Source organism: Nannospalax galili, unplaced genomic scaffold, assembly GCF_000622305.1.
Source record: "Nannospalax galili isolate Female #2095 unplaced genomic scaffold, S.galili_v1.0 scaffold158, whole genome shotgun sequence".
NCBI lineage: Eukaryota > Metazoa > Chordata > Mammalia > Rodentia > Spalacidae > Nannospalax > Nannospalax galili.
Window position 1 is genome coordinate 1673833 of NW_008345290.1, and position 20544 is coordinate 1694376.

A 20544-nucleotide genomic window follows, 5' to 3' on the forward strand; every position below is an offset into this window, starting at 1 on the left:
GAATCTTGACTCAGTTTTTCATAGCAACTAGGGAGTTGCTATGACTGTCTCCCTATTTAAATAAAATGCACAATTGCTGCAATTAATTCCAATCTTTCTTTTGAGTCACATTTTAGACTTTTGGACATTCCAACAATGGCAACTCAAACTCAATGTCCTAAAATCAAACTGGCTTAGTCCAGAGGTCAGTCAAGATCTAAAATATGGCCTAGAGAACTACCAAAGCCATTCATTTATTGATCAGCTACAGGAGTTACATTATAATGGCAAGTAGTTGAACAGACTGTATCATCTGCAGAACCTAAAAATTTGCTGACCTCTGACTTAGCTTCTCAAATCTACTCCCTATTCGGGAAAGTGTGGTCACTTTCCTTGGATTGTAGTCACCACTGCAGGGATGACCAGCCTATATTCCAGCAACTCCCACTTCAACCTCCAAAGCCCTGTTGTTCCAGCTTCTTGTTAAGAGTCTTCCCAGATGCCCTGATAAAGAAAAGAGTGCCTCCACCCGCTCTTCTCTAGGCCAGCGGGACTTGGTTCAAAACGTCCTTGATCACACAGCACTCTGCTATAAAGTATCCATTTTCTATTTGTATGGCACTGATACAGTGTGTGGTATACTGTAGGTAGTCGGTCAATGTGCAATTGAATGGCTTCTCTCATTAGCTGCATGTCCAAGTTTCTTTCAAGGTTTAATTCAAATTCCATTCCTTAAAGACCCTTGCTGACCATTTGTTCTCCTGATGCTCTGATTAGCTGTGGCATCTATCTTCTAGTTCTTTTAACCTTAGGATGTACAAAAGCTTTCTTGTTTCCTTAACCAAAGTAAGCCTTCCTTTCCTCTCTCCCTCTGAAACTCCCTCCCTTCTTTCTTCATTCCTTTTTATTAAATCCTCTTTTTGTTGTTCTTGTTTTTGAGACAGGGTCTCCCTGTAGCCCCAGCTGGGCTGGAACTCACTATGTAGTACAGGCTGACTTGGAATTCACAGAGATCCCCCTGCCTCTGCCTCCCAAGTGCTGGGATTTAAGGTGTGTGCCACCAAGGCCGGCATTTATAAAATCCTCTTGAAGAAGCACTGACCCCCCAACACCTGGGTCACGACAGTTCATTCCACTGGGGATGGCCCCTGACTGAAAGAGTGAATCTACGAGGGGAAGGGCAGTCAGTGGTAGGAACTGCATCTGGGAGGACTGCAGAGGCCAAGGAGACCACAGTGGGCTACACACAGGCTGTAGCCCAAAGGAGGAAAGCATGAGCACGAAAGAGAAAGAATGAGGGAAAGAAATAGTAGACAGAGAGAGGGACCCAGTCACCAGGGAGAAGACAGCAGAGGAAAAAAAGCCCACAGAAGGAAGGGATGGGGCCTTGGGAGAGGCAGCTTCTGATACCTGTGTCTGGCTAAGTTCTGGGGGCTCATTTGGATCAGCTCTTCTCCCACATTCCTTTAGTACCCCTGTCACAACCAAACTAGGCTCCTGCATCTCATAATCCAAATAGCCTTCACCATCTGTAGATATGGAACCGGCACTGAGAGGCCTGAAGCGAACTGTATTTTGTAGGTGCTCTTTAAGAAAATTTGAATACAAAATTACTTTGGTAATTTTGAAAAAGATAGCACTGCCCTTGTGAACACGGCCTGAGGCCTGGAAGCAGGAGGCACCAAGACTTAATTTCATGAGCAAAACAGCTACCCCAGTCACCTCTGCACACTCCCTCACACAGGCCTGTACCCAGTCCACCTCTGCACACCCCCCACACAAGTGAGTACTCTGCTCACCTCTGCATGCCTCCCCCAATAAGCCAGTACCCCATTACCTCTACCTCTGTGCATATCCCACCATAGGCCTGTACCCCACTCACCTCTGCACACCCCTCATGCAAGCCAGACTAGAAGTGGACTAGCCAGCCTGGAGCTAGAGCTGCCTTCATGGGCTGCAGAAGGAGGGCTGAGCATTTTATAATTTTTATTTCTTTTTGTTCTAAGGCATCCATATTACAGAAGCATTTTAAAGACCATTTGATAGAAATTATTCTTATCACCTAGACAGTACTCTAAAAACATTTTTTAGTCTAGCTGTATTCAAGCCATTTAAATCTTATTTCAAATCAAAGTTTACATTGAAATGTTTCATTCTGTCACCCCAAACACTCCAAACTCCCAGTGGGAAGCCCAAGGCTCACCTCCCAGGTCTGTGACAGCCGGCTGACAGAGGCAGTGTTGAGACCCATCACAATAGCAAAGAAAGAGTTCAGGTTCCGCTGGGCTTTGCAGCTATGAATAAAGGAAAGCAAAGAACACTGAGAAAACATTCTTTCAACCAGTGGGTGGTCACAGGCCTGTAAAAGACTCCAGTGACAGCTTCAGCCTACACACCCTTCACTGCCCACCCACAGGTGGTTGCCCCAACTGTTTCTAATGCAAAAGAAAAGCTCCTGAGCTGGGTGTGGTGGCCCACGCCTTTAATCCCAGCACTCAGGAGGCAGAGGCAGGGGGATCTCTGTGAATTCAAGGCCATCCTGGTCTACATAGGGAGTGTGAGGCCAGCTGGGGCTACAGGGAGACCCTGTCTCAAAAATGCCAAAAAAAGCTCCTCTCTGCTTCCAAGAAAAGCCCTCTTGACCTTCTGACATTGCAGGAGCTCCCTCCCCCTCAAACATCTATTTTGTGTACATTTACCGTTTCAGTGACTGCTCTTTGAAATGCCCATTTCTATATACACTATTGGGTTGTGCAACCCTCCGTGGTGGTGCTCTGGTCACTGTGCTGTTCTTGACAGGACCCTCTTACTCTCAGGTCTAAGTTCTCTCGTTTCATTCAGACATATGCTCTTTGCTACCAACAAAATGGCCACCGCATAAAATATGACTTGTATTATTTCTCATTATACAAATAAGAAATTAAAATGAAAAATAAGATCGAGGTGAGCTCCATTATTTACTCCATAAGGTCATCAAACATGCCCAGGGAATTAATGGACTAACAACTCAAAGCCTGTGGAGGGAGTGTGAAGTTCCAGGACAGCCAGAACAGCCTTGACTTCTAGATTTCTTAATCTGGAATGCAATTTCTCTAAGGTAAGGCTTTAAGATTAAGATTACCCTACATTGATAAACAAGAAAAGTGAGAATGTGCTTAGCAGTGAGTGGGGTACAAACTGGTACTTGGTGTATTTGGGTTTAGCTTCCTTTTATGACACCTCTTCCATGCTGTCTCCATCAGTATTTCAAACAGAATCAGAGCAAAGTATTTGGGGAAATCCCTGGATCCTGCTTTTCCAATACACTGTGATACTGTGTGCTATGGAGTCTGCACTCAGCATCAAGGGCTACATAATACTTCATCAATAATGTATTAGAAGGAATGGAGAGATGGCTCAGTGGTTAAGAGCACTGGCTGCTCTGGCAGAGGACCTGGGTTTGGTTCTCAGCACTCACATGACAGCTAATAACCATCTATAACTCCAGTTCCTTGGGATTTGATGCCCACTTCTGGCTTCTGTGGGCATTGCATGACATGGGTGTGCTTATGTATAAGGAGGTAAAGCACTCATGAAGTAAAAATAAATTTTAAAAATTGTATTACAGGGTTGGGACATGGCTTAGTTAGCAGAACACTGGCCTAGCATGCATGAAGCCTGGTTTCCATCTCCAGTACCACATAAACTGAGTGTGGTGGAACATTCCTGTAATCCCAGTACCCAAGAGGTGGAGACAGTGGAATCAGAAGTACAAGAAAGTCACCCTCCACTACACAGAGTTCAAGGCCAACCTGGGGATACATGAGACCCACTCAAAACAAAAATTAAAACAAAAAACCCAATCAATGAAACAAAACAAGAACATTTCATAGCTTGCTTACTTCTTTTTGCTAGAGTAGCCTTTGCTATTTTCTTTTTTTTTTTTTGGTCTTTTTGAGGCAGGATCTCCCTGTAGCCCCAGCTGTCCTGGAACTCACTATATAGACCAGCCTAGCCTTGAACTCACAGAGATCTGCCTGCCTCTGCCTCCTGAGTGCTGGGATTAAAGGCGTGCACCACCACACCAGGCTATTTTCAATTCTTCCTCACTCTGCAGAGTGTTGCAGAGAGCATCCTCCTGTATACAACTTTTTATTTATTTGTGATTTTTTTTTTAACAGACATTAAGTCATTACATAATGGTACAAAAACTATGAATAGGAAAAGTGTTTTTGTTTGTTTTAAGACAGAGCCTCACTATGTAGCCAGGGCTGTGCTGAAATTTGCTATGTAGCACACACTGGCCTCTTTTTCCCCAATGCTAGGATTACAGGTTATGTACCACTATGCCTGTCAGTTGAAGGTTCTAATATATGCTACTAATTGCTGTCTTCCAAAGTTGTAACAATATTTACTGGCACTTGAGTAAGAATGTACAGTCAGAGGTATGAAAATGGCTTAGGCTGTTAAAGTAACTAGGAAAATAGCAGAAGCTGTGTTCTGGCAGGTGCTGCTTGCCTTGGGACACTGCTCCAGTCCAACTATGTCTAGACACCAAGACAGGAAGGAAGTTCCCTACCCCTAAAGGAAAGGCACTGTTTCCTAGAGCAGAAGACATCTAGGGACATATGTCCTGCTGCTGCATCACTGTGGAGCCTTCTCTGGCATGGCTTGTCCCCAGGTCCTGCCAGCTTTTGGTGCAGCCATCAGTTCCTACACCTAAGCATGAGGCCCCCTGGACCCCAGTCTTGCTGACCCTTCATCTGGTTTCTTGCCAGCTTTCTCCCAGGTGGGCCTTGCTTGGCATCTTCCATGAACATAGTGAAGGAAGGTACTTCCTGTCTGTGACTTGGAGTCCTATCTACTTCTGAGAGTCACTGTACCTAAGGCTATCGTAGTGATTTCAGTACCTCTTTTCTGTCATTCACTTCTCTCATTCCCATAGGACCTAGAAAGCTCACACTAGGCTGAGAGGACTTGAATTAGCCTTTTCTCCTCACTTAATATTTTGAAATATCAGCTGCTCTGCTGAGAGTCTCTCTTACTCCTATATCTTCCCATAGGAAGGAGGATCTACGGGTTAGTTCATCCCTATTAGAGGATGTTCATTCAGGTCAGAGAACTTATCTACTCATTTTTATTTTTTCTGCCCACATCCAATTGTTGAATGCACAAGTCATGCATGCAGCAGGTGCTGAAGCTGAAAACAAGAACTTTTAAGTAAATGATCTTATCATTTTTCATGATCAGAAGTGTTTTTACTTAGCATCATTTATGTATACCAAATTTTAGATATGATTCCCACCTTTTATCCATTATCTCCTTACAGTTTTTTCCCCATCCATAGTAGCTTCTTTTTAGTCATACAATTCACACACACACACACACACACACACACACGCACACACAGCTTTAACATCTGAGTCTATTATAAAAAAGAAATTAAAATTAATATAGGCACAATTTCTGAATAAGATAAATGAACTGTAAAGATATTGGATACTGCTCTGGTCTGGAATCCTGTTGCCATTCATTTTGCAGTAAGAACAGACTGTCTGACACTAAGCATTCCAGTCCAGCAACCATTCCTTTGTCTGTGTGAGGAAATAAAATCCACCCAATCCACAGAGGTGGGGGATGGGAGTGGTGAGAAGGAGGAAACATGAATATGCAAATTGGATGCCTTAGGCAGAGAAAACACTTTATGATTGTGGAAATGACTGTTTTTCCTTGGTTATTCCTACTAGTATGATTATGGGAATTTAACTTTTTGTTTCGGTTGGCATTCTCTCCCATGGGTTAGGAGAGAGACCACTACCATAAATAATTCAGAAGCATGGCGCTATATGGAGAAGTAGCGAACATATTTCATTTCCCTGAGGATGGATATAATCTTATACCAAAGGGAGCTGGGTAGCATCACTTTACTCTTTGGAAAATTAATGTCCTATTTCTCCACCTAACTTACATTTGCAAGAAAGCTTTTTATCTAGTATAGCTGCACCTTCAAGAATCTCAGATCCCATTTTAGAAGACTGAGTAAAAACCAAGACCCAAACCACCACCAACAAAACCCACTCAGCACAAAAGCAGCAGCCCAGGATATAGACCTGTTACCTGCTCTTCCCTCTAGCCACAGCAGACCCCAGGCAGATGCTTCTTTGACTTCTTGCTTCTGGGATCTCTGGGCAGTCTGTATGCTACTTTCAAAAAGGCTGGCTTTCCTAAAGAACAGCCTATCAGACTTTTGCCCACAGACTTTCAAAGGATCCCTTCTGCCCTCTCAACTCAGCTGAAATTTAGGATCCCTTTTGGCTTAGCTGCATCTCTCTTTGTTAATCAGTACCTTACCACTTCCTTCCCACCTCCACTCCATGCTCACCATATACACAGAGGCTGCCTGCCCCAGTGCCACTTCTGCCTGTCTTCAGAGAGTACCCTCCATGATAAGAGCATTCTTCTTACCCAGAATTCAAAGAGAATAGCAAATGATCCTTCCTTCACCAGTGTTTCCTGACCTCTTTCATACACCCCGGGATACAGGCTTTTCCTCTTGTAAAGCCAGGATAGAATCAGGTCTCACACCAGGACACTTCTCCATTTGGCTTGGCTGAGCAGCAGGTTGAGCTACAGGAGCACCCCCTGCAGCCTACAAGCTCAAAGGCAGAATTAAGTAGACTCAGTCTAATTTCCCCACAATATCTTGTACAGATCTGCATATATAATAACTGATCAATTTGTATTTCCTGCATAAACTATACAAATGTGTATAGCCCTTTATATCCCAGACACTGCACTACATAGTTAATCCAACATGGCTGCATCTATACTGAGCGGTAAAGACTTGGGGACGGGGGGAGGGGGGGAGGAGGGAGGATTCCCTAACTCAGCATAACAAGGATTTACATTGTATTATGCAGTAAAAGTAATCTAAAGAGGATTTAAAGTAGATGAGAGGATGTCCAAATTAAATATGCAAATACTACACTATTCTATATAACAGAACTGGGTACCCATGGATTTTGGTATTCAAGGAGATCTTGAAATCAATCCCACACAGAACCAAGAGACAACTGTACTTGAAAATGATTTGTATAAAAATTACCCTGAAAGAAAAAGGAGAAAAAATGGGAAGCTTGGGAGGCTTCGATACTCAGTGTTAGCCTGAGCTGGGGAGGTATGCAAGGGATACTGGGGTATTTGTGCTGTGTATGTATACTGGTATATACATGCATAAATGTTTATCAAGGGTGTGTAAGAGTGCTCATCCATGCCTGTGTTGTGTGGAGGCCAGGGGTTGGCATCCAGTATCTTCTTTTTATTGTTCTCTACCTATTTTTTAACACAGGGTCTCTCAAAGAACCTGGACCTTGCTGTTTTAGTTAGAATGGCTGGCCAGAGAGGCCCCAGGAGCCTCCTGTCTCTACCTAGTGCTGGGGTTAGAGAAGCACAGGGTCACATCCAATTTTTATATGGGTGCCTGGGATGTGAACTCATATCCTCATACTTACATAGCAAACACTTTCCTCACTGAGCTATCTCCCTAACCCAACACTCTGGTATTTTAAGAGAGGCTCCTAATAATGTACCAAAATTTCATTTACCCAACATTTATGGAGTCACTACTATTTTCCATGTTTTATACCAGGTCCTCTGATACAAGGATTCATTAGAAACAGCCCCTGTCCTTCGGAAGTGAATGGAGTTCAGTGAAAGACTCCTATACAAACAGGTTCAGGTTAACGAACATAATAAAGAGAATTTTAAAAGGTAAACAGTATGTGTATGCAGAGGGAGCTTTCACCCAAACATGTAGGTCAGGTATGGTTTCTAGAAAGAACCTTTGATCAATGGTCTTGAAGAATAATAGCAATTTGCTAAATAGAAGTAGCGATTCTTGGCAGAACCAACCAACATGTACCCAAAAAGGAAGATGGTATGCATGAGAGATATATTCAGAGTGGCGGAGTATGGGGTACCCCCAGGGTCTAGGTGGGCCCAGCTAGTACAGGGACTTTTAATGAATAAGCCTGCAAAAGCTTGTGTTGTGAGCATTAAGCAGCCATGAGCAGAATCCTAGAAGCCCCCAATTTTCCACGATTCTCACACTCCCTCACACCATCTTCTTCCATTTTCCTAGGTCACAGCAGTTTAGACAGCTACACTGTAGGAGTGCACACCTCCTGGTTATAAGTTCTAGGTATACAGCTCAGTGCTTCAGTCTGGTATTTTGACATTTACTTTAAGATGTGAATACCTCAAATACAAAGACATAAATATTCAAGAATAGACCTTTTCAGCCATTTGGCCACATCTTTGCATTCTCCCCCTTATCATTATCACAAGGAATAAAAAGCACCATGCTTTCTCATGCAGAGGAGAAACAGCACTCTTCACCACTAGAAACTTACTGAGCGGCAATTTTGATGAATTTTTTCACCAGCTGAACACGTTTGCCCAGCTGGCTACAGAGCAGAATCTCGGTGACCACCCAGAGCTGGACTTCATTGCATCTCTGGAGCAGAAGGCTGAGGTTCATGGTGTGCTCCCCACTTCCCTGTCTGCTGAACGTGAAGTAGATCAGTTCTTGCTGAAAGAAAATTATGTATTTTTAGCTCCATTCAAGCAAATTCAAAATTCAGTCATCTTTAAGAGGTATTGCAAGTAAGCACTTCTGTACCATTAGCGTATTAACAGAAAATATAGCAAACAACTATGTAGCGAATTCAAAATAATTTATCTTACCCAGAATTCTTACATAAAAAATAAATTTTCAGGCCAGGTATGGTGGTGTACACTTTAATCCCAGCACTCAGGAGGCAGAGTCAGGGAGACCCACAGCTGGTCTACATAGGGAGTTCAAGGTCAGCTGGGGCTACAGGGAGATCATCTATCCCCCACACCCCCCAAAAAAGCACCCAATAAATAAATAAATTTTCAGAATGTAAGGAACACATCTGTTTTAGTACTGAAGTTTGGGACTTTCTAAAGTTTAAATCATGGGCCCCAAAGGAGCTCCTAAGAGACTGAGGAAACAAACACTGTGGTAGGACTACACTACTACAGTACAAGCACACATGAGACCTAACTGAAATCAAATTTCAAGACTACCCGGAGGACTGCTAAAGCTCAGATTCCTGGGCCTCCTCCCTCATTTCTGATTAGTAGTCTGTGGAGTAACTAAAAGGTCTTTTGAGACTAGTTTTCACCATGTTTCCAGATTGATCGTGAAACTGTGGTCTCAGTAATCCTCTTGCCTCAGCCTCCCAAATACTGGAGACAAGAGGTGGGTACTACCATGCCTGTGCATGGTTCTGAAAATTTGTAATTCTAACGAGTTCTCAGGTGGTCTGATCTCTCTGGTCTTAGTAGTTGCTCTTTAAGAACCAGTGCTATATTATGAGAAGATAAAGAAAACTGAGATAAAGGACAGGGTTCAAAAATTTAAAAAGTGCAAGCAAGACCAGTAATTATAGAGAATGATCATAGTCAAAGTGATTAATGAGATCTGTGCTTAAATGAGTGTATATATGTTATGGAGGAAATCATGTTCCCTACTATTTAAGCAGGGGCAGATCCCACTAAAGTCAGTCAGCCTGAATGAATTCACCATTTGCTCAAATCAGTTCATACTGTTGAAATGTTTTAATGATAAAATATGAAAAAAGACATTTCAAAATGAAAGAGAAGCCTGAGGCTCCCTAAATTGGGCATGAAGTTCCCCTTAACGGAAAGGTCACTTCAGAAATACTTCCCTACATGACAAAACAAACACACCATAGGGGTACAGGGAACTGTCACGTTCTTCATCTCCTGATTCCTGTGTGCATAGCCGCCACCAAATTTACTCACTGCCAGAAGCATTTTCTTATCATTTATAGATATTATAAACTGTTCTCAAGGGAGAAGTCCATGCCATTAAAAAATGTAAAATTTATAAGAAAATATTTGAAGTCTCATAGTACAGTCTAAAATTCATGGAATATTCTTAAGTAAAAGGATAGATGTTTTTGTGTATCTATATACATAAATAGAAATGTTAACGTCAAAGGTAAAATTGTTCATTATTCTCATTGTGCATCATATATACATACATAATCACACACACAAATCATACACGTCTATAAATATATCTATGCATATAAAACACTGCATATCTACACTTAATTTATACCAAGCATATGATAGTAGTGGGAGCAAATAAGTATGATCACATATTCTAACGTCTCTACGATGCTGTGATGGTTTGAATGGGAAATGTTCCCCACAAGCTCATGTATTTAAAAGTTTGCCTGCTGTTTTGGGAGGTTATGGCACCTGTAGGAGGTATAGTTGGAGGAAGTATGTCACTGGGGGTGGGCTTTCAGGGTTTATACCCTCACCCTACTTCCTGCTCTCTCTGCTTCCTGTGTGTGGAAGGAGATGGGATCTCTCAGTTTCCTACTCCTGTTGCCGCGCCTCCCCCACCATGATGGACTCATCCCTCTGGAACCATAATCCGAAATAAACTCTTTCTTCCATAAGTTGCTTTTGGTCATGGTATTTCATCACCGCAACAGAACAGTAATACTGATGGAGTCAGACTTTCAATATACTTTAAGTCCTCCACACCACTTTTAGACCATGTTATTCTAGCAAAACTACATCACCACATGAATAAGTGTCATCAAGAAAAATTCAGTTAAAACAGCATTAGTATTTTCATCTTTCTGCTCCCTACTTACCTCATGAATTGAATTGAATAGACTCCAATCAAAATTCATTAATTCCAGAGCAAGATCCCAAGTGTTCATTCCCAAAATCCTCATCGACCTTTGCTGTGATTCCTCATTTTCTGCAAAAGGGTTCTAAACCAACAGAAAGAAGCAAATGGATCTTCAGTAATTCCCAAATGTTTCACAGTGAATTGGCTGCCCACAGGAAGGCACTAGAAACCTAGATTAGAAAAGTCATCTTTTCTGAGTGCACTTAATATTTTCCCTGGTCTGTTCACCTTCAGTGAGTTACAGCCAATTCCAGAAACAATCCTGGAAGCAGGAGAATGTGATCAATGATACTTCAGTGAGTTAGCCTGCTGCTGCCCCTCCCCCACCAGCTCACAAGCATCCACACACCCACAAATCTGATTATAAAACACTGCCCTGACAGACAGCATAATGAAAGCAAAAGCTCTGGAATCACTCTGGCTTCTGGTAAGAATTAATGTGCCAGCAGGGTTAGTATAAAAACAAACAAAAGAAATGTCAGAGTGCACTTCAATAAAGACAGACATGGCTTTTACAGGAAACACGTTTCAGGCTCATCCCAGACACACATTTACAAACTTTATTACAATGTCCTTGGATAGTGAAAAAAAATCTAACATGAAGTAAAAATAAAAGCTCTTTCCTTTATAGCCCATGGTGGCTAATCTATTCTAAGGAACAACTGTTTTCTCCTTGGAAATGGAGGCTAATCACTCTGAGGTTGGTAACAAAACATCCTTAAAAATCTGGCATGAAGGGGCTGGAGAGATGGCTCAGCAGTTAAGAACACTGACTGTTCTTGCAGAAGCCCCAGGTTCAAATCCCAGCACCCACATAGCAGCTAACAACTGTCCATAACTCCAGTTCCACGGGATCTGACAGCCTCTTCTGTCCTCCGCAGGCATTGCACGACATGGGTGCACTTGCCTACACGCAGGCAATACATGCATACACATAAAATAAATAAATAAAATATTTTTTAAAAAAATCTGTCATGAAATGATTAAATGCCAATACAGCCTTATATCTATCATCACCGTTGAAGTTGCTAAAAAACAATTTGGTACTTTCCCCCAAATATTTGATATTTTCTAATAAAAAGGCACATTTTCAGGCTGGTGAGATGGCTCAGAGGTTAAGAACACTGGTTGTTCTTGCAGAAGACCTGGGTTCAAATCCCAGCACCCACATGGCAGCTAACAATGGTCCATCCCAGGGGATCCGACAGCCTCTTCTGACCTCCGTGGGCATTGCATGACACTGGTGCACTTACCTACATGCACACAGTACACACATACACATAAAATAAAAATAATAAATAAGATTTTTAAAAAAGACACATTTTCATATACATATGTATATATATACATATGTATATATATATATTTCATTGGAAAAATGCACATTTTCTCATTTGAGGGGTTGAAACTGAAAAGTTAATGATTTAAAAAACAAAAAGAATGGGGCTTGGCTAGTGGTATAGCTCAGTGATAGAGTGCTTGTGCTTATTTACCATGTACAAGGTCCCTGGGTTCAATCCCCAGCACTGATTAAAATAAAATAAAGAAAAGGATGGCACTTACTTTGCAAAAATAAATGACATGGGCACCCTGGTAAGATAAAGGGAGCACTATGGATGCCAGAGTGTAACCCTTGTGTCTAGCCAGAAAAATAATTTGCATTTTAAAAGTTTTGTGCTTATGAAAAAGTTTTCCTTTAAAAACAAATGAACAAAAAACTAAGGAAAAAGACCTTCGCAGACTTTCTCACAGGGCTGATTCCCTTCAGGGTAGGTCAAGGCAAAAACTGTCTTTCTGTCCCCATAGAGAACACAGTATGTGCAGAAAAAGCTCTGTAATCTATAAGCTTACAGGCTGTGGTGCTGAGGTGAGGAAGCCAAGGGCTCAGGACTTTGTGAGTATGGGATCAGAAAATGGAACAGACTCCAAGAGAACAGTGGGCTAGGAATTAACAGCTGAATTGCATGGAGCTATAAGGACAGGCTAACTTGGCTTTCTGTCCCTCTCATTTTTTCCATAAAATTGCCCCCTTAGCATGGTTCTAGCCTTTGGTTATTCAAGGTTGTCTGCTACCTGGGCCAAGGAATGCTTTCTATTTCTCTACTCCATTCCTTCATGGCTCTAAGGCTTGATTTCTAAGAAGGTTCCCTAATTTATATGCAACTGCCAGTGGGTACACTGAGTAGTCTTAAATGCTAGTCTTCCCGCATTGTGTTCTCTTTTAAGTAGAACATTCTGGAGATGAAATTCCTAAATCTGCTTCCTGCAGGAATATGTGAATTGCTGTCCAAAGTTGGTGGAAAAAACAATGGAGTCTCAATCTTCTTAGAATATAGCTCACAGCACCTGTTTATTTTATTGGGACTTCACTAGATCCTGTCTCAGACTCTCTAAAAAGTCCTGGATAGTGGTATAAACAAGCTTGGGGGGTGGGATGGGGGTGGGGGCTATATCAGGAGGCTATGTGGGTGAGGGAGGACAGCACAGAAGACAGCAGGAGTGTGGGTTCCTCCATGTAAAGAGGCTCATAGTAGCTGCATATGAGATTGTCTTTTTTCATGGAGAAGGGTAGAATCAAAGTCATTGTTCACTCAGAAATGCTGGCAGTATCTTACTTGTTCTGCTTCATTGAGACAGGGCCTCTGACTGGCTGGAAGGGGAAACACAAAAGAACCCATGTAAATTTAGTAAGTGGTTCCCTCTCTTTCTTCCTTGGTATCTACTAAAGACAGGAAGGTACAGGAGGCTTCAGAGTCAGCAACTGCAGAGGACCTGGGTTGGTTCCCAGCACCCATATGATGGCTAACAACCCCCAGTAACACCAGTTCCAGGGGATCTGATGCCCTCTTATGGTCTGTGAGGGCATTGCATACATGTGGTACATGTACACATATGTGTGCAGGCAAAACACATACACATAAAATAAAAATAAATAAGTCAAAGATATTTTTTAAAAACCTAGCACTCTTCCTTATTTGACTATTGCAAACTAAAATAAGTTCCTCAGCCTTCCCAAACCTCCCAGAGTTACTGGGAGTGCTCAATGATACACAATATGCAAATTTCTCAGGCCATGCATGCCCAGCCATCAGTATGGAAAGACACTGATTACTGTTATGATTAGGCTGATATCCTGCATATAATTTTACATAAGGCCAGCAAGATAGCTCAGAAAATAAAGACATTTGCTGTCGAGCTTGAGAACCTGAGTTCAATCCTCAGAACCTGCATGCTGGAAGCAGAGAACTGACTCCCCAAAACTGTCTTTTTACTTATCGTTTTCATTACATGGTCTATGGAACACATGTTCCACCCCTCCACCATACACGGACACATACATAGACACACATACATTCAAATAAATAATAAATCCAAAAAAAGCAAACCTACCCCAGTGATGACTCCATAAAAAGGAGCCTAAATCTAGAAGACTCAGTTATACTGCCAAAGCTTACTCTCTCTAGATGATGGGTCTAAATTAGTCCCACCTTTCAGAAAGCAGTTGTAAGATAGAGTTCTTTAGGTATAAAAACAGCACATAACAAAGATTCCTGTAGTCATAAATGTTCTTAAAATCCACACAGAAAATAACCTGAAGGTTACATTTCTCCAAAATCTTACTCTTCAGAGGCATCTAATTGTTACCAACCTCATCCCACTTGAGTAAGGCTGATGACAATTCTCTTTGGTCAAGGAAATGGAACATTCAAAAGGACAGGCCCTTCCCCTCTCAACTTACTCATGAATATTTCTCCATCTAGAGCCCATACATCCACAAAAAAGTAAAAAAGAAAAAAAAAGAAAGAAGGAAGGAAGGAAGGAAAGAAAGAAGGAAGGAAGGAAGGAAGGAAGGAAGGAAGGAAGGAAGGAAGGAAGGAAGGAAGGAAGGAAGGAAAGAAAGAAGAAACTGAATTAAGACCTCAGGGGATAGGGAGTCATTATCCCAAATCCTTTATTTCAGGTGATCAGAAAGAAGCAAGATTAGGAGGGGTTAAGAATTCCTTCAGTTGGTCCTGTATTTGATTTGCCAAATCAATGTTATCTGGCAAGCCTATCAGTGGCTAGAGGAGGAAATGGCTTGATATATGCTTTTCATTATAAAGCATACACATATGTTCTGAGTCTACCATTTGTGTGTTTCAAGTACAAGGAAATGTTCTTACCAAAGTGTCGGCCAGGTCTCTCCGGTAGACATACATCCGACCAGATGCTTCTAGGGATTTGGAAATGGCCAAGTCATTTGGCTGAAATTCATGCTTTTCTTCATTAAAAAATAAAGAGTAATTAAAAACATAAGTAAGTCTGTGCACTACACATAATGAATGAAACTTGCCCAAGAAAAATATTTAAAAGTATATAATTTGGATTTAAGTAAATAAGTTCAGTTTTGCACAGTTTAAAAAGATGCCAGTGGTATCAGGGATACTACTGCTCAGCACCCACAGAGTGTGGCCCCCTTGAGCTTTCCTGTAATGTTTAGTCACTTTCAAAACACAGGACAGTTTAAAGGCAGAAAATCTTACTTATAATTCATGTCTCTAAAATAACCACATATACTCTCATATATTAGCATTCATACTTATACATATACACTTGCAATTATTCCACATACAGCCTTACACTATATGCACTTACTCACTTAACAAAATTATTTATGTATGACATGTTTAATTGGTTATGTAACAGCCCATTATACCATAATTTAATCATTCCTCTATTGTTGAACATTTAATGGTTTTCTTTTTTGGGTCATATAAATTAAATGCCATGATGTATGTTAAGCACTAGCATAGGGCCTGGAACATAACAAGGGCTTGATAAATGGTTCTATTATTGTAGCAGCCATAATATATATTGTTGAAGTCAACATCCTTGTGCATAAATCCTTGTCTGCTTACACATGAGTTTTTTAAAGAAAGACTTCCCAGTATAAAAATACTAGGTGAAAGGAAATATTTTTAAAGCCTTTGATACAAACTGCCAATCTGCTTGACAATTCTTTTTTTTTTTTTTTTCAGAAAATAAATCAACATATTTCCCTAAAATTAGGTATAAAGCTTGTACACTGAACTACATACTTTGTTTCAGGTAACTTCATCATCTTAAATGACACATTTTATTTTGAACATCACTGGTTAATACAGAGTGCACAAATGATCATATAATTTTCTTCCCAATGGGTCAGCATTATAAAGACCATTAGTGCTATAATGGCAGGCTGCTACCATATAGTAAAGGTCCTATACACGTGGGGTCTGAAGTCCTTTCCAATCTGCTACTACAGTACCAAAATTAAAACAATTTGTTTTGTTTGAGACAGGGTCTCCCTGTAGCACCAGTTGGCCTAGAACCTGCTATGTAGATCAGGCTGTCCTTGATCTCACAGAGATCTGCTTGCCTCTGCCTCCCAAAAGAAGGGATTAAAAGCATGTGCCACCATGCTTGGCTAAAACTGAATTTTAACCTCTGACTAAAAGTGGGTAGGTAGTTATCAGAAACGTGTAACTATCCTGGGTACCAAATAGCTAGAGGCCTGCTAAAGCTGTAAGAACAGTTTGCTTCTTTTAGGAAAATCCAAGAAAGTGTCAAAACATTTCTCAGACCTTCCTTAAAAACCAAACCAAGTCTTAGTGACATTTCTTTCTGAAGAAGTAAAACATGATTTGTGAAATGGTATCTGACTAGAGAAAAAAATGCATTAAGCTGTGTCCCCTACTCATTTAAATATTTTTGAACATTTAAATTACTTAATTAGTAAGATGCAGGCAAAAAGACTTCTTACAGACCATCATCACCAACACCCAAGCCAAAAAAACCAACCAACCAACAAAACCCACGTAATGGATGGAAAATGATGGCACATTTCCAAATCTGTGGATAATCTGGGATAAACTGGCATTTCTAGGGATGATTGGCAATGGGTCACGTACAATAAAGCGTCACTATCCACCCTGCTGAATCGAACTTAAAGAGTGTGAAAATGGCACTACCCTCAAGTAGATACAGGGTAGTGAAAGAGATACTCCTTGGTGGCCAGATTCTCACATGGCCCTGGGCTGGCTTGAGTCAGCTTCTAATTCTCAAGCTGGCTTGAGTCTTAATTGTGTTGCAGAGTTCCCTTGAACTCTTTCCTCTTCCAGCATATTCTGAGTACAGGGGATCATTCTCTACAGTTGTTCTTTCTTGAGAGACAAACAATGGCTTCGATGAAGTTTAGTATTGCTCATAATCATTTAATATTTTGGTCATTAAAAATACAATATCTACAATGTGTATCTGAGATAAATTAAAAATTAAACCACAGCTCTTGACTGCATGCTTTTCCCTCAGCTCCTCGTAAGCCCATCCTCATTACTAGGAGTGCTTTCCCTTTCTTAATAAATAACTCTATTGCTAAAATTAAAAAAAAAAAAAAGTTTTGCAAATTCTTGTTTTCCTAGATAATTCAGGATTAAGGATTCCCCCCGCCTTGCCCCACCCTGGGAACTAAACCTAGGGCCTCATGCATAGTAGGCCTATGTTCTACCACTCAGCTATACCCTCGACTTTAGATGACGTTTTGACAGGATGTACAAAGAGTTAGAGGAGGGACTCTTCCTCTGCTTACATGTATAATGGACTAACCTGTAGGACCATTTTACCTGCCTATGAGTAGGAATGCAAGAGAAGCAACACACTGCTACATAATATTCTAACCTCTCAGAAACTCCATGGCTCATTTCTCCCTGCAGAGCAGTAACAGAGGATAAGTGGAAATGCCTTATGTCTGCCCCCCTCCCCCAGCTGCCCAGCTGGCTGATTAGTTCATATAGCATTCCCATTTTCAACTACTGATGCTCAGTCACTTTCTTCAAATTTTTCTCAGGGTTAATGAGATGTTAAATAAAGATTGTAAGCCCAGAAGGAGGCCAGTGACATTGAGATCTGACAGGCTCCAGTGAAACGAAGGGGTCTGTTCAGGCTGCTCAGATCAATAGTGTCAGCTTGTAATCTGTGTGATCTTATTCCAAGCAGACAATAAAGCTTTCTCTGAGGATAAATAAGGCCCAGCAGGAAAAGCTGTTACCAGGCCTCACTTACACATCACCTGAGAGAGCACTGCCTTGTGAGCTTTTGCTTACTGTACAGTTTCCTTTCTTCTAAAAGGGAGTCTAAGCATTAAACTGTCAGTCAGCGAGATGACTAGTTCAAGACCATCATTTTCTTTTTTTTTTATAGTAATTTCATCCTTTAACAATTTCTGAAGTTAATTTAAATACAAAGATAGAAGGCTTATCTAGAGTTAAAAAAATAGTCAAACACTTTATAATACATTTCAAAACACTAGCATGTTTTCCTATTCAGTTCTTGGGGAAGAAATTCAGTATCCACTGATGCCCCACTGTTGTCATGGAAACACCTCTGGTAGGCAGCTTCATATTGTAACTGTGGTCATCCAGCTATAGACCCAGAAGTGAGAGGCAGCGTGCCCACTCTACAAAAATGTCAACTCTCTCCTTTTGGAGCCTATCTAGTAAAAGATTAATATTCAAGGTTAGAAAACAATTTACCTCCAGAGAAGGTAATGGCTACCAGAGCTAGATCCTCTTCTGCACGCTGGAGCTTCTCAGCCACGACCTTCAGGATCTCCTGGGCTGTACTAGAAACTTTTGCCTTAACACTGACATAGGAGTGCTCTGTTATATACACATGGCAAAAAACTGCACAAATCAAAAGAAAAGTTCAGAATCAGAGAACTGGAGTCATGACGTACAGATTTTTTTCCCCAAATCAAGGCATTCCCCTTGCTGTTGTCTTTAGAGGATAAAGCATGTACAGTTAGATACATTGATGATACACAGGAATCCTTGAGAGTTCAGCCTGCTAGCATATGCTTGCAAACACAGGAGATTTAGACACTGGTGAACCGGCAGGAGTTGTTAGGCTTCCCACACTACAAGGGATCCCTGGGTCATACCAGCATGTGCCTGCATTAGACCTGGCCAGCAGACACTGGAAACTGCTATACAGACTGTACTTTTGAATCCTTTCCTTGAGAGCTGCTATAATCTCCCAAAGCAGCATATTAAAATGTCTAACTCATAAATTTTTACTTTACACTCCATTTCAGGATGGTCTCAGCGGTCCAATCAAGAACAGCATATTTGCTATTAGAATTCTCATAAGCTTAAAAATCTGTGACATGCCTTGGTTTCTGTGTTCGACTTCCTCAGCCATTTAAGAATGAGCCTCCAACCCCACTCCATTATCTAAGTGATGATGAGTTTCTAAAGGAGGCCACATTTCTAGCCTTTTAAATTTCCTTTTTATTGTCTGCAGTGCTAATAATTATTATTAGAGCATTAGCACTATCAGGGTGAACGGTCCCAGAAAAAAATTGTTTTCTTTATGAATTGTACAGCAGAAACGGTTTCAATGGACATTGCTGATGTACTGCTTCTTAACTGCTTTTCTTAGCATATGAAATACTAGTTTCTTTAGAGTAAACAAGACAACAAATGCAACCTCTAGAGAAGCTTTATGTACTATTCGAATGACATCACAAAAGTAAATCCTGGGATATTCTTCCAGAAATGCAAAGGCAGCAGAAGCCTGAGTGTGAGCTGCTGCCATAGAACTCAAAGCAAGCACACTCCCTGTCCTGTACATGACAGGATTTGCTTTGGTTAGGCGTGTCCCCAAATCAACAGTTTAACAAATAATTGTTTTACATTTTGTCATCAGACTCGTATGAGAGAGAAATTAAGGTTTTCCCCTTCCATAGAAAAATGAAGATTCGAGCAAAGACCCAGTCTATAAACCACTAAATGGAAGGTGAGTTTAATCCTGGGTTAATAACTGGCGAATGAAAAGGGACCAGGGGCCTGGAAATACTGAGCTTTTCAACACTCAGTAAACTATACAATTAAATTATAAGAGAAATGGACAAGGAAGGCCAGCAATTAACAAATTAGGAGGTAAGGTAATTGAGTTTGCTCTTTTACTTGGGCAGATGACAGCTAGTGTCATGCAACAGAACTCTTTCTATCGGTGGCATTATACACAAACACCACAGAACCGAGAAATGTGTGACATTCTGTTTTAGAACAGTTCAAAAAGCTGAGCAAATATTAAACGTCTATACCTTGAATGTCAGCATATGGAGAAATATGAATGAAAACTGTCTCAGGGTTACAGTAGCACTGTCATTTCAATTCACTGTTTCTCAGCTCTTCACTTGACTTAATCTTTACCAAAATAGGAGGAAGCCTCTGCTACCATGTAGGTCCTGGTCTAAAACATTCCCATAGAAAAGCACGTCAACACCTTCATGATGCTAAAGAAGCCTTTCCCCTCAGGTTGAGTGAATGAACCCCTCCCCTGATGGCGCTTATGAGTCCCATCATCTAAGAAGCACTGAGTACACTCTGGGTATGCCACAGGCTGCCTGGTCTCCAAAGAATTTCAATCGCACCCTTCCTCTCACCATTCCATCCAGGTTTTCTTTTGTAAATCTCAGGGACTGGCTCAGCTCAAATCCTACACACTGAATTTGGTGGCCCTTATGGTCAGTTATGGGCCATGGGCTGCCAGAGCCAGAAGAAGGTTAAGGGAGGAAAAGGCTGAGTTTCAGTACATTTTATACCTCTGTCCAAGAATGGAAAAGGGTTCAGTGCACACATTCCTTTTCTTGCTTCCCAAATTAAAAATATCCTTGGGGGGCTGGAGAGATGGCTCAGTGGTTAAGAACACTGGCTGTTCTTGCAGAAGACCTGGGTTCGAATCCCAGTACCCACATGGCAACTAACAACTGTCTGTAACTCCAGTCCTAGGGGATCCAA

General features: G+C 41.2%; 1 protein-coding gene across 3 annotated transcripts in view; it reads right to left on the reverse strand.

Annotated features, from left to right (window-relative positions):
* The window catches only part of Rapgef5 (Rap guanine nucleotide exchange factor 5), a 257063-nt gene that overhangs the window by 22533 nt on the left and 213986 nt on the right, over positions 1–20544 (reverse strand). For all 3 annotated transcript variants that reach the window (XM_008841456.3, XM_029567584.1, XM_029567583.1), the window contains 5 exons: positions 18274–18423; positions 14887–14984; positions 10683–10805; positions 8370–8548; positions 2183–2273 (listed from right to left, as the gene is read on the reverse strand). In XM_008841456.3, coding sequence (XP_008839678.1) covers positions 2183–2273; positions 8370–8548; positions 10683–10805; positions 14887–14984; positions 18274–18423 — 641 coding nt within the window. The remainder of the gene's footprint in view (positions 1–2182; positions 2274–8369; positions 8549–10682; positions 10806–14886; positions 14985–18273; positions 18424–20544) is intronic.